General features: G+C 40.9%; 2 protein-coding genes across 2 annotated transcripts in view; both read left to right on the forward strand.

Annotated features, from left to right (window-relative positions):
* The first annotated feature begins 229 nt into the window (after positions 1 to 229).
* On the forward strand, positions 230 to 12,282 carry CKAP2 (cytoskeleton associated protein 2). Its single transcript, XM_010583352.1, has 9 exons — positions 230 to 290; positions 2,336 to 2,423; positions 4,768 to 4,843; positions 6,606 to 7,429; positions 8,487 to 8,673; positions 9,273 to 9,440; positions 9,986 to 10,058; positions 10,792 to 11,185; positions 12,045 to 12,282. Exons 1-9 carry the CDS (start codon positions 230 to 232, stop codon positions 12,280 to 12,282), a joined length of 2,109 nt encoding a protein of 702 aa, XP_010581654.1.
* A 763-nt stretch (positions 12,283 to 13,045) lies between these two features.
* Positions 13,046 to 13,366, forward strand: part of NEK3 (NIMA-related kinase 3) — a 14,913-nt gene continuing 14,592 nt past the window's right edge. Inside the window, exon 1 of the mRNA XM_010583427.1 lies at positions 13,046 to 13,080. Coding sequence (XP_010581729.1) covers positions 13,046 to 13,080 — 35 coding nt within the window. The remainder of the gene's footprint in view (positions 13,081 to 13,366) is intronic.

A 13,366-nucleotide genomic window follows, 5' to 3' on the forward strand; every position in this document is an offset into this window, starting at 1 on the left:
GAGGCGGGCCCATCCCCGGCCGCTCCGCGCCCCCTAGCGGCCGCCTGAGGAGCGGCCGCCATCTTCCTTCCCGCCGCCTCTCGCTCCCGCCCCGCCCCGCCCCGCCCACCGGGCGCCCTCCCGCTCGCCATTGGCCAGTTCAAGCCCCGCGGCAGGACCAGTCAGGGAGGCGCTTTGTGGAGCGGGTTTCAAACGGCCGTCGTCAGCTGCCTTGATACTGCGGGCGGTCATGGCGGCGCGTCCTTGTCCTCAGCTCCCGGCCAGCCGCAGGTCCGAGCCGGCGTACCGAGGTAAGGCCGCGGGGAGGGGGGCTGGCCCGGGCTCTGCTCGCTGCCGGGGCTGCCTGTCGTTAGCGCTCCGCCTAGCTCCGGGTAAGGCCGCGGCCGGTCAAGGTAAGGAGAGGGGAGTGGGAGGTGAGGGCAGGCGCCTCAGGCGGGGTCAGGGACCGGGCAGGTCTTGGCAGCCGCGCCCGCTGTCGCGGCCTCGGAGCTTGCGACCGGGTCTGTGAGACTCCATCCTCCTCCCCCCGCAGGGCCGGGGCCGGTGCTGTCCCCACCAGCCAGGGCTCCTGGGGCGAAAGCCTTCCTTCATGACGGAAGGCACGCCTTAGCTTAAGGGCAGCCTATTGAAACAACCAAATGCCCCGGCCTAGACCGGCACTCTTCTCTTTGTTATTTTCTGAGCGGTCTGTCTTCTGCGAGTTGTACGAACCGAATGGTTTTGATGGGGCTTTGCTGTTCGGAGTCGGCGAGAGCCGAGTTTCTGAAGCAGAAGGTGCCCGGGGGGGCTCAGGGTGCACGCCGAGCTTGCTGCTGCGCAGCATCTCTTGGTAGGTCCGCCGCTGGTGTACTAGGTGGTGTACGCCTTGAGAAGCCGGTGGTGTACGCCACCTCTCGGGCTTCGTTCAGCATGGGCTTGGACAGGTGTGCTAAAAAACCACTATATCCTAAACGAAACAGAGCGTTGCAGCAAGCCCAAGTCTCCATCCACTCTGCTGGCTGTGTGTTTCAGGCTTTGGTGTGTCAGTGTGTGAGAAAAAACTTGCCTTTTTCAGCTCTCCCATACTAGGAGGAGGCCCTCAGGGTAATTATCCCATTCTGTGGGAGGACAACTTTTTACCACGGAGAGTGCACAATCAAGTGCTTAATTCTTTTCAGGATTAACATTCAGGTCCTCAAAGACAATAATGTTTTAGCAATCTCTACAGTCTGAACTTCAGTAATACAGAAATATCAGCAATAAGGGAATATGTTGACGGACCTTGCAGAGATTTCCGAAGTATGAATCAAGAACAATGGGCAAGGCAAAATATGAAGGACAGAGAATATGTGCAAAGAGATTCAAAAGGTGACTCATGCCTGCCTAGGAGGGGCAGAAGTTGGGGTTTATATGCAAGTTCTTTGACGACTTCCACTGCTGAATGAGCCTGTCTGTGATGGAGAATGGTGCAATGTCATGAGTTCCCAAATGCCACAAAGGAATTGTTGTTCTGAGTCAAAGATAATGCTTTAACTTCTTGCTCTCACGTCCCACTGCATGTGAAACAGTTGTAAGACTTGGAGTCTTAACTATCTAGACTGACTAGCTTGTCTTGGGTGGCAGGACCATCTTACCCCAGCTGCTTCCAGCAAGCCAAGGTTACTAGCTCCCTACAGGAATAAGGAAAGGTCTCTGGAAAAGATCAACAGTGTAGTCCTATGAAGAACATAAGTCTCTGCTGTGCAGTCAACCAGTGAAAACATGGGAAATAGTACCCTGTTCTGAGTGACTTTCTATATTAAGACAGTGACAGCTGGCTTAAGACCTTTTCAGGATTGTTTTGTGCTGTTATTAATATTCCCATTGGTCCAACAGTTGCGCAGATGCCCAGATGACAAGGGAAATGATTTTGCATGTGGTCAGTTGGGTTCACATGCATGGTGTTTTTCATGTGTGGTATCCTTACCTTACTACTGTCACAAGTGAAAAGTGTGCTTGTTGAACCAACAGTAAGTATGTGAAATACTGGACAGGCATCCAGAAGATAACAGAGCGAGCCTGACTCTGTCCCATCACAAAATTATGTTTTTTAGCTTAATGCAGTGAAACAGCCATCTTGCATAGCTGTGAAATGACATTCAACTGTCCCTTGAAAAGAGCCTTTCTCAAGAAATGAGACAATGTGTAAGACATCATAAAATGTGAATATTAAACTAAAGACTTTCTTAATCCACAGAGTATGTTGCATAATGTCTTGCTTTTCTAATTGCATTTCCTTTTTTTCAAAGAGACAAAGTTTGGCATCACTATTTTAGCTGAAAACATAATATGTCTTTTTCTTTTTTAAATCCACCAGAACAAAGACGACAAAAAGTTGAAGAATATCTATCAAGAAAAAAGACCTTTTCTACCGTTCCCATTCAAGAAAACCAGGCATCGGTCAGGTAGTATCTCTGCTATGGCTTATATTCCTTTAGAAAGGTCTGTGGTTGGTGGGAAAAACACAAATAGCAGTTCTTGCAGAGAACCTCAACCAAAAGGTGAGACTATGCAATATTCCAGTGACCACATGGATTTCCTAAAGTCCTTTTATTGTCAGCAAATACTAAAAGTTAGATGCAATTCATGAAGTATATTATCTGCTTCTCTAGACTGAGACTGGACAGAATACCTTCATGGCAGAGCTCTTATTTCAGATGTCACTTTGCTGTTTGCTTCTATAACTTTCCTTCTGCAAATAACTCCTCCCCCGCCCCTCTTTCTACTCAGGCTATACTGCATATGTTCACAATGCACTTGATCTAGCTTCATTGTGTTTTTATAGCTACTAATTCACTATTTTCTGCTAAAAGCAAATACACTGTAATAAAACCCAGCCTGTGTGATGGCCAGCAGGTTGATATAATGTTCTACAAACAGAATGTGGGCACCCATCACCAATTAGTAGTGCTTCTTTTTATTGATTTGTATTTAAATTTTCCTGCTGTTTCTAAAGTCTGGACACTTAGTATAAGACCTTCTAATAAGCAACAGAAGTTTCTTTAGAGAAGACAGTGGTGTGAAGGAGTACAGACGGTTCTAGGTCTAACATTAGTTCATGGTGTAGCAATGTCTTTGCAAATAGTAAATTTCAGTCTGAAATTTGTTCCCCTCTAAATGTGAACCTTTGCTTCCCATTTTGTATACTTGAGGTGGCATGGTCCCATGTTCAATAGCAAGAAATACTTGGTAGTACAAATCTAACTGAACAATGACCTTTGACTATAAAATACACTTAAATGACAAGGATAAATATAATCTGTCAAAGACTTGCTCATGCAGCAGGAAAAGGCAAGTGCTTTCATGTTGTAGACAGCTATCTTGTGTTAGAAAATTAATGCCAATTCATTGTAGCAATACTCTTGATTTAGAATTTGATCTACTTTACTTTTCCTTGTTTTCAGTTTCTTCTCTGGCTATTAAATTCCAGGGCTTCTCATAGTTTTAAGCAATGAATTAACTGAAGACTATAACATATGTGGGTATGACTAATGCTTTTATTTTGCAGATATTTCCCTTTTGTGAAGTTATCACTGTTCCACACTGTTGACTACCTGAAAAGGAGGTTGTAGGGAGTTGGGTGTTGGTCTCTTCTCCCAAGTAACAAGTGATAGGACAAGAGGAAATGCCTCAAATTGTGCCAGGGGAGGTTTAGGTTGGAAATTAGGAAAAATTTCTTCACCAGAAGTGTTGTTAAGCACTGGAACAGGCTGCCCAGGGAAGTAGTTGAGTCACCATCCCTGGAGGTATTTAAAAGATGTGTAGATGTGGTGCTTAGGGACATGGTTTAGAGGTGGACTTGGCAGCGCTAGGTTTATGGTTGGGCTCAATCTTAAAGGTCTTTTCCAACCTAAATGATTCTATGATTCTCTAACTTCTGATCAGTTCCCTTAATATGTATTCGCCATCATAGGTGACACGGAGGTGATAGCATGATGCAGACTGCTTTTTGTGGCATTTCAAAGTCACTAATTATCTTTATTTTCACTAATTCACCTTCATTTTCAATTCAGCTGGCTTCCAGAAATCTGATGCAAAGATAACAGTTGCTAACTGGAATGTTAATTTTCAATCACATGCAATAGTGCCACATGTTTCATATAATGTATCATGAGGCATTTGAGGAAGAATTTGGATTTTTAACTTTAAACTGAGATGTTTTTCTTCTGAGCTGTCAATACATTTTCATAGTTGCTAGGAGACAATACTGGTCTTGGTGGTTTTGTTCCTCACGGGGTAGTCTGATGCCAGCTCTGGTACCTGACTGCAGGTTTTGGAACCTGTCAGTGTGGTAGGAACTATGTATCCTTGTTCAGACTGGCCTCAAATGGCCTGGCCTCTGATGATTGCAGTAGCTGAACTTCAACTCCTTGTGCTGCTTCCCCTTCCCCCTCAAATGCAGCATTTAGAAACTTGACCTTCTGTAGCAGATGCATCAGGCCAGACAGGTTTGTGCTCATCCTTAAACAGGAGAATGGCCCCTGCAGTAAATAGGGTCCGTTTGCTTTTCTTCCCCTCTGTTAGCCAGCTCTTTATGGTATAAGAAGGGATGGTTTGCAGCCTGGGCCCTGATCAGTGGTTGCTTAGCCATTTATTTTTTCTGGAGTAAGAGTACAAGCTGAACAGAAATGCTTCAGCATGAATTCAGCCTGCGGACTGCCACCTGGACCATGTGAACTTACTGTAAAAATACATTCCTTTGTTATGTTACAGGATGATTTAAGATATCTTCTTATTTTTTTTAAGCAGTAGTAGAACTAGAAGAGCAACTAGCAATAAACTGCAAGACAAAATACAGCTCTCAATATCTCCAATGCCAGAAATGGTAAGTTTTTGACTGATATTCAAATACTGGTGGCACTCTGTTTCTGTGGCTACAACATTACACTTAAACTGTGTTTAAGTTATAGAACTCCCAGAGCATGAGAAGCTTGCAGGTGCAGAGGTGCAGTTTCTTAAGACTTTATTCAGTGACTGCTTATTATATGTTTTTTGGAGAGCTCTCGCATTACTGTATGTAACGGATCATACTGATATTCAGCTTGTACCTGAATGGAGACAGGGTTAAAGAGGATACCATTGTTGCTGAAAGAATTATTAAATTTTAACAACTTTCTTGAGACTCTCAGAACTTTTTGGATATATTTTCAGTCCTTGGGGAAGTTATTTAAAACCTGAGCAAGGTCTTCTGTCAGAGTAGAGGATTCTTCTATTGTACTCTGTTACTTGGGAAAAAATGAAACAACTAACAAACTGTTGAATTTCTGTGGTGGTTTTTTTTTTTTAACCTAATTGGAGTTCAAGCAAATGTTTTCCCTATATGATTTTGTGTCACTTTTCCAGAATTAAGACACACATGGTTGTGCCGCTTAGAAACGGCAAAATAGAGATTATTCTCCGGACCTGTTCTCAGGGACAGATGAGGGAAAAAAAACTGGGCACAAACCCCATGCTCATTAGATGGTTTTGAGTTTGGGTTCTGAAAGATGTGAGAGACCTGGGGTTATTTGAGGAGGAAAGCAAAACCCTTAAAACTTCAAAACTGAGTGTTGAGGGGGGAAATTCAAAAAGTGAGAACAAAGTTGCTTTAAAATATCACCCTTCAGGAAATTTCTAGTCTATCTTAATGTCTTATGTGATTTTTAAAGTTGAGTTAAACTACATAGCTTCCTGAAACAACAGCCCTTGTACTCAAACTCTAGTTATTGGCTCGGTCAAATCTAACTTCTAAGCCTGAATGACAGACCTAGAAGTGAGATGTGGTGTAGTTTTCTTAAAGTTCAAGGGCATCTTCCTTAAAGGAGAAGAGTATCAGCGTCTGCAGACTTCCATGTGTCATTCACATTTTTTTTCCTGCCTTTGGATCTTTCAGTCTTCTATAAGCTGCTGCTTGGATGGTGCTAAATTAGGCACTGTAGAGCATCTTCTTTGGAGGAAAAGACTAGGTGCTGCTTCTCGTGGCATCTGGGCTAGAGTTATGCTGAGAACACAGGGTTGAGAGTTTCAGAGAGTAGTAACGCCATAAAAAACTCAAGTGTCTATTCTTAACTACAGTATCCTACAGCTCATTAGTAAGAAAAATTCTGTCTCTTCTGGTAACATATCCTAATGCCCTAAGTAAAGGCTTTACTCACTACCTTGTGTTAGGCGCTCCACACAAAGCAGAGGAATGGTGCCGCCATTAAGTGATGGGGTATGCAAACTGCAATACTGTTTTTGACTATATACAGCCTAAAGCAAGTTTCTACTTTATGACTCTCCTTAGAAGGTGATTTTGGCAGTTAAAAGCCAGCAGTTGCTGTGAGAGTTTTGTTTCTGTAAGAAGACAGTAGCCCTCAGGCCTTCTTACTTCCAAGGCAGAATTTAAACAACCCTTATTTGATTTTTTTGATGTGAATTCTGCAATAATAGTTGACAAATACTCTCTCTACTCAGTATATGTACACTACTTCTGTAGATACTTTTAAAATGGCATTTACTGTTAATCACTTTAGTCCTGCAAATGAGTGAAAAACTCTTTGGAAACAAGTAACATGCAGCATGAATGTACTTCTAACATATCTCCATGGATATGCTTTTGATTTCAGGAGAATAAAGAGAATGCTAATAAACTGTTATGGGACCAATCAAATGGAACCTCAGAGAAAAATGTTATTTTAAACTCTTCCACAATCACACTAACAAATTCCATATCAGGGACAAATTATAATCCTGAAGATCATGCTTCCAAGGATGAAGTTACTGAAATAAAATCTCAGCATGTGTCACTCAGCAAGTCCTTCTTGCAAATAAAAAGCATAAAAGAGAAGCAACTGATGGCAGAAAAACAAAAGTCAACTATCGGCCTACCAAAGAAACCAGTGCTTGGTACATATCGTGGCAGAGTTATTCAATCCAAGATAAACTCCTTCCGAAAAGCACTAAAAAGTGAGGGTGAGAAGAGTTCTTTGCCAGACAAGAAGCTTCGCCCTTCTGCCACCAAACCAGCAGCAAGTTCTTTGTCCACCAGCAGCTGTAGTGTAGTTCTGAAGACCACCAAAGTCACAAACTACCCTAATTCTGTAAACCCAAATGGTGCCCTCCAATTCCAGAGCAAATCATCTGACAAAGCTGCTATTAACTCACAGTCCAGTCTGAAGAAACAGCAACCAACATCTGCTGTAGCACCAAAGAAAGTAACAGTCCAAAAAATGACTGGTAGAAGGGGACCACAGCCACCAAAAGCTGATTCTAACAGTTCTGACTGCAGAGTGCTAGGAGTGAAGAAAAGTGCAGATTTTTGTGACGATGCAAGACCTGAAGTTCCAGCAAAACAAATTTCTGTTGTTCCTGATACAAAGTTGGGATGGAATTCTAAAACTAATGGCAACAGAAAATCTGTTCTGCCAAAAGAGTCAGCAGAAGTGAGAAGGTAACTGAATTACTGTTGTAGCTTGATCTTGGGAGGTATTTAGACCTTCTTTCCAAGAATATCTATTTTCAACTATTTCTTGGTGTAGATTTGCTAAAAAATAAGAGAACTGAGTGTTTGAACTTGATGCTCAAGGGCAGTCCACTGAAACTGTAGACTTAATACTGAGAAATCAGGATTCAGACTAATTGCAGCAGCTCTTCAGGCTTACAGCTTGTCCTGTGTGGTTATAAATAGAAAAGGCATATTGCTCAAGCTGTCTGGTTTTTAGGCTAGGTGTTGAGACAGCCCTAGGCATGACAGATAATCCTGTAAGTGAATTGCATATGTATACCACTTTTTTTAAAGTGGCGGGCTTTTTAAAAAAAACCAAAAAGATGACTGATGCAGGATGTATATAGAAGTGAGTGTGTTTATGGACTGAAGGAGTGCACTTGTCAGTGATGTGTTTTTTCAGCTTGGTGAATGCAGGTTAGGTGACGGGGTGAAGATTCATAATCTAAAAGTTATTTAGTATTCTTGGTAGTGCTCCTTGTAGAAAGTCACATTTACTAATAATTGGTGGTCTAGGGGGATGGGGTTGAAAAGAAATATATATGAAGACTGAATTACACTTATAAATCAGTTTCAGATTTCAGAAGTTGTGTGTAAGGTTTTTCTGGGCTGCTCTCCATGCTTTGTGTCTTTAGAGATAGTTTCTAGTTTTCTGGTTTGAAGTGGGATTAGGGAAGGGAGGTGGCACAAATGAATAAATCAGAAGTACTTTTTACCCTCTCTTGAAAAAAAGGGTCTGTAGCCTAAGTCTCTCCTTACTGCTGGAAAGGGAGAGATTGAAGTGTTCTGACCTGATAGCTACCTAAAGCAGGTAGTGATATGTATGGTTCTGAAATTTCCATGCAGGTCTAAATGGCAGCTGTATTCTTTTTAGGATTAAAGGGGGAGGACTCAAGGACTATCTGGAAAGTACATCTTTGTATGACTTACCCTAGTTAGTGTCAGTCAATGTAAAAAATTATAAAACATCTGTCACTTCAGCTAATAATACTCTTAAATGTAGGGCTCGCCTGGATGAATGGAGGGCATCTAGAGGAAGAGTGATGAGGAGACCTCCTATATCTGTGCTTCTGAGACCCCAGTCTAAAAGTGAAGATCAACAACTCTCTTCTGGTGATTCTTTAGAGCATGTATTACATAGTGAAAAAGTCAACAAGACTCTTGCAGAATGTCTGCAGTTAACCGAACAGGTATTCAGTCCCTTGCCTACCAAGTTCTAATCATATAGGTCCCTACAACATGCAAGTCCTATGGCTGTGCTGGACCTGTGAATCAGATGGAGGGGACTAATTGCTCTCCAAGTTAAGCAATAGAGTAGTTTTTTGCTGACACCTGAAGAAAGTAGTTCTTGCTTAAGCTTCACTAACTTACTGAACTACCCAATAAGATTAGGCAATACCACAGTAATAATAGTAACATAATAAAGTAGAAAAGCTATAATGTAATGAGAGTAGCTATGAAGTAATTAATCTAAAACAAGTTTGCATTTGCAGAAACTTGCCTGGACTTCTGAAAAAGTCTGTTTTAAGTAGTTCTGAAGATGTCTATGCATTCTACTATCCCTTCTTCTTACAATACTGTATAAATAATTCTCATTTGGAAGAATAGGTGAATGACAGTTCTTCTGCTGAAGTTCATAGTTCAGTCTTGGAAATACTTGCCATCTTCAACTTTTGGGGTTACTCTCCAAAGAAAGAAAAAATACTTGCTTTCTAGTTCAAATCCAGCTAAAATACAGCACCTCAAAATGTTCACTGCACTTAAATCTCTGCTCCTGTGTTGACTTCAGGGATGTCAAGGCGATGAAGTACGTGCCATGTTGGAAGATCTGACACACAGCATTCCTGGGGCTAAAAAGCTTGCAAAATATTGGATCTGTTGTATGCGTCTTGAACAGATGGGCCCTCTTGAGAAGCTTATTGCTGTCTATGAGGAGGCCATTTTGGCAGGAGCAATGGTAAGCAGCTTGTCTGGAAGTTTGAGATTTAACAAATATGAAGGCATGAAAGTATGGTCTATATAAAATACAACTACTTCTGACTTTAATAAATCCTTTTATAGTAGGAGGAGAACCATGTGACCTACTTGAAAATAAAATATTTGTTTGCTCTGTAACAGCTGTAGAAACTACTTCCAAGAAGAAAGGTTTAGGATCATCAAAATACCATATGATGTTCTGCCTAGAAGAAAGTAAGGACTGAGGCTTCTAGTAACACTAGAAACCCAGAACAGAACTTAAGTTTACATTCATTGATGGACTTAATTCCTGTGCTTTAATATCAGCAAGGTTTCAGGGCATCAAATACAGCCTTAGTGCACCAAATCCAGAAAATGCAGGATTCACTTGTGTTCTGACTTATGTCTGAACAGCATTAAATAAAGGGTTTATAACATGAATATCATGTGGTCTGTACCACTTTCCCTGGAACCGTTACACCAAATAAGCTGAAATGATGATTCATTTCGGAATTGTTTTTCTAAAACAACATAACTTTTTTCCAGCCTAAAGATGAACTACGACACACGCTAATAGATACTATGAAAAATACTGAAAGCCTTTTTAAGTCTGAGGATGGTAAGTCCAAGTACTCTATTCTAGTTAAATGTCTGGCTTGACAGGCAATACAAGATAACTGTTTAAACTATTTGGGCCTATATTAAATTCTGTTTCATGGAAACTTCTCTGTGATCGTTTTGTACTCAATTGTCTTTGAAAACAACCTTGACTAAACTAATCTGTTTCAATTGTGGGCATGTTAAAATGAGTAGTGGTGATACTTTCATATTCAAACTTTCTGCTTAAACTCTATCAAAGCAATGTTGTCCAGCTATTTTAGCCTGATAATCAAAGAGTAAATAAAAACATTCTTGTGAGCTAAAAATCAGTTGCCTCTGACACAAACTCCTGCACTAGCAGATGCATGGTTGTGTTATGGCATAGTGTCAGTTAAAGGTGCTAAACGCTCAAATTTTGGAAGCAAAGTAGCCATATATGTTCCTGTTCAGTATAACATAACCTGACAAGTATTTGATCCCAGAAACTGACTGAAATACTTGTGCAGACCTTCTGTGCTTGGGAAGGAAGAGAATGACTTCTCAGGATGTACTTAGCCTGAGTGTTCATGTTGCAGGTTCTTGAACATGACTAAGATCATTAGCAACTTAAATTGCTGTGGCTCAGACCCAACACATACTTAACTTTCATTCTCATGTAAAGCTTTCAAGATTTCAGAGATCTTTCTAAAACATTAACTTCTCTTTAGTTGTAACTAATCACACCTGTACTTTCTTCAATATTTCAATTTTAGGGGAAACTGTGATAGAAGGTCATTTAAGTGAGGTAGCGGAAGTCAGCAAGGAACCAAATTCCTCTGTAGAGCAGGTTCAGGAGGCCTTCAAGGATCTTGGCTCTGATGATGACAACCAAAAAGCAGATAGTGATGACAAGAAGGTGGAGACTAGCAGCGAAGTGATCAAAAAAGAAGAAATGGATTTAGACTTGAAACCGAGACAAGAGATCTTGCCAAAAAAGAATAAAAAGCACAAGACTAAAGAACGTGCAAAAAAGAAAGGAAAATGTGAAACAGAAGAGCAGAATCAGGATGGGGTAGAAGATATAGCCATATCCTTCTCTCCTGAGAAGGAGAATGACACATCTTATTTAATGAGATATAATCCATCTGCCACGCCGTACTTCGAAAGGTAAGATTACTTTGGGTAACTACGGAAAGTTTGCAGTGTCTGGGGCAACAGTAATGTTTGTATCCTGTTGAAACAGGGAGGCAAGGCACTATGTTTGTGAACACCTAGTTAAGAGCTCTCAAGAACTTAGCTTTTTAGGATTGTTTCCTCTTCCTTCAGAAGGAAGTCTTTTTAAATAAATTCCTCTATCTACTCAAACTGTTTTGCTTTTTGAATGCCTCACTACAGAGTAATCAAACCTCTTTGTGGCAGAGACATAAATTCCAGGTTTAGGATCTCTTCCCACAGCCCACATGGCAGTAGCAGTTCTACACTGAGCTAGGTAAAGAGAAAACAGATGTCTCCAGTCCTCCCCTTTTCAAATGTAGATGTGGTTGTATGTTGTACAACACAGAAGTGAACAAGATGTAACTGTCCTGTAAATATTATCTTAATTATATCTTGAGGCAAAAATCTGGGTAGTAATCTCAGGACGAAACAGATGACATTTACATTCTTCTTTGCCACGAGGCTTCTTCTAAGATAGGAGACTTAGGAAAGTTGTGCTCAGCTTTGGCATCTGATGAAGCTGGACTCCTGGCAGCTGCCTGCTATCTCTCATAGCAGGAAGGACAGTTTCACTCTGATGGAATGGGAGGGGGAATCTTCCTTTGGAAACTCTTTTCAGGAGGTTCTGTAGATTAAAATATTTTGCCCAAGAAAAGAGTTTGTACATCTGGTTTTCACTGTATGAATGGGAAAGAGTTGAATAGGAATCATGACTTGCTGTTTCTGCTAGATGCTACAGAGGTAATTTGTTTGATGGTGTGCTACGTTTAGTTGGGGGGTTTTTTTGTTGTTTTTTTTTTCTTTTCCTAAGTGTGAAGATGCACCATGAGGCAAATGACTCCAGTGCTAAAGACCTGAAAATTGTAACCCCTTTGCGATATTCTCAACGCATTCGGGAGAAGATGTGCAAGCTGTTGGATACTGTTAAAGATCAAGATCCATGTGTCTCTTCATTTGAACAGCTGGGAGAATGGGAATCACAAGCCACTGAATTTATCCACAAACAGAGCATTGTGCTCAAAGAAACAAGTGCTGAAGTGGAAGAGTAAAAAATAGCATTAATGCTACAGGGGGGTTAAAGATTGGATCCTTTTTAAGGGTAGTTGGGGAGTGTTTGTTTTTAGTAGCTGTGAGAAAGGAGCTATCTAAAACTTGCATGGATGGCTTAAGATGAAATTTCACTGCCTGAGTTAACTTCTGAATTTATGTATCTGCCTTTTAAAAATTGTGGTAAAACTGATCTGTTTTAGTACTTACAAACATCAGTGTCTTCATGTTAAATGTGATTCATTAAATTGAATTAAGGACTAGGTTTAACACTTCATATAACAGTTTGCTTTTAATATATTGCTAATATCTACCATTTTCCTGTTGCAATTAGAATTGCATAATCTAACTTTTAGTTTAAGAAACAAAAATAATGTAGGCATTCTAATAGGGTAGTGTCCACTACAGCACATTCTGTTTTGAAAACTGAAACCAGCTGCTAAGGCTTACACTAAGTTTAAACTGTTGTATCCATTTTTAGGGAGTATTTCAACAAAACTGACTTTAATCCCTTTAGTTACTGGGATTATTCACTATCAAGTACTCTCCCCTAGATGAGGTCTGATACACTAATTACTATGTGACTTCTAATGTTGGTTTGCATTAGTCTGTAATATGGTAGATTTATTAAACTAATCAAATGAGTTGTATTTGTTTGTTCTTTATGGGCTTTAGGCAGGAAACTCTTGGCTGTAAGCCTGAAACTAGAATTCTGAAAATTATTTTAAGCTGTTTTCGGAAGTGAACTGTCAAGAGCAGAACATCATGAAATTTTTCCACATTCAGCAGAAGCAGAACATGTGAGTGTTGCCATATCTTCAGTACGTGGAGTTTACATGAACTGTAACTTAAACCTTAGCAGAGCATTCCGATTTCAGCGCTTAAACAGCCCTCAGGTCCTTAGGGCTAGCTAGAATCTTCTGTTTGCGGAAGGGACGCGCTCTCTGCATCTCCATTACGTTTCCGTCTGTGGGGAGTGCTGTTTATTGTTAATAAATACCAGGTATGAGCCCTATTGGCTTGTTCTGAGGGACAAAAGCGGGAGAGCCTCCATGGAAGGCCGGGCTGTCATGGCTGTCCCCTCCC

This window comes from Haliaeetus leucocephalus, unplaced genomic scaffold (assembly GCF_000737465.1).
Source record: "Haliaeetus leucocephalus isolate CR32 unplaced genomic scaffold, Haliaeetus_leucocephalus-4.0 Scaffold897, whole genome shotgun sequence".
In the NCBI taxonomy this organism is placed as follows: Eukaryota; Metazoa; Chordata; class Aves; order Accipitriformes; family Accipitridae; genus Haliaeetus; species Haliaeetus leucocephalus.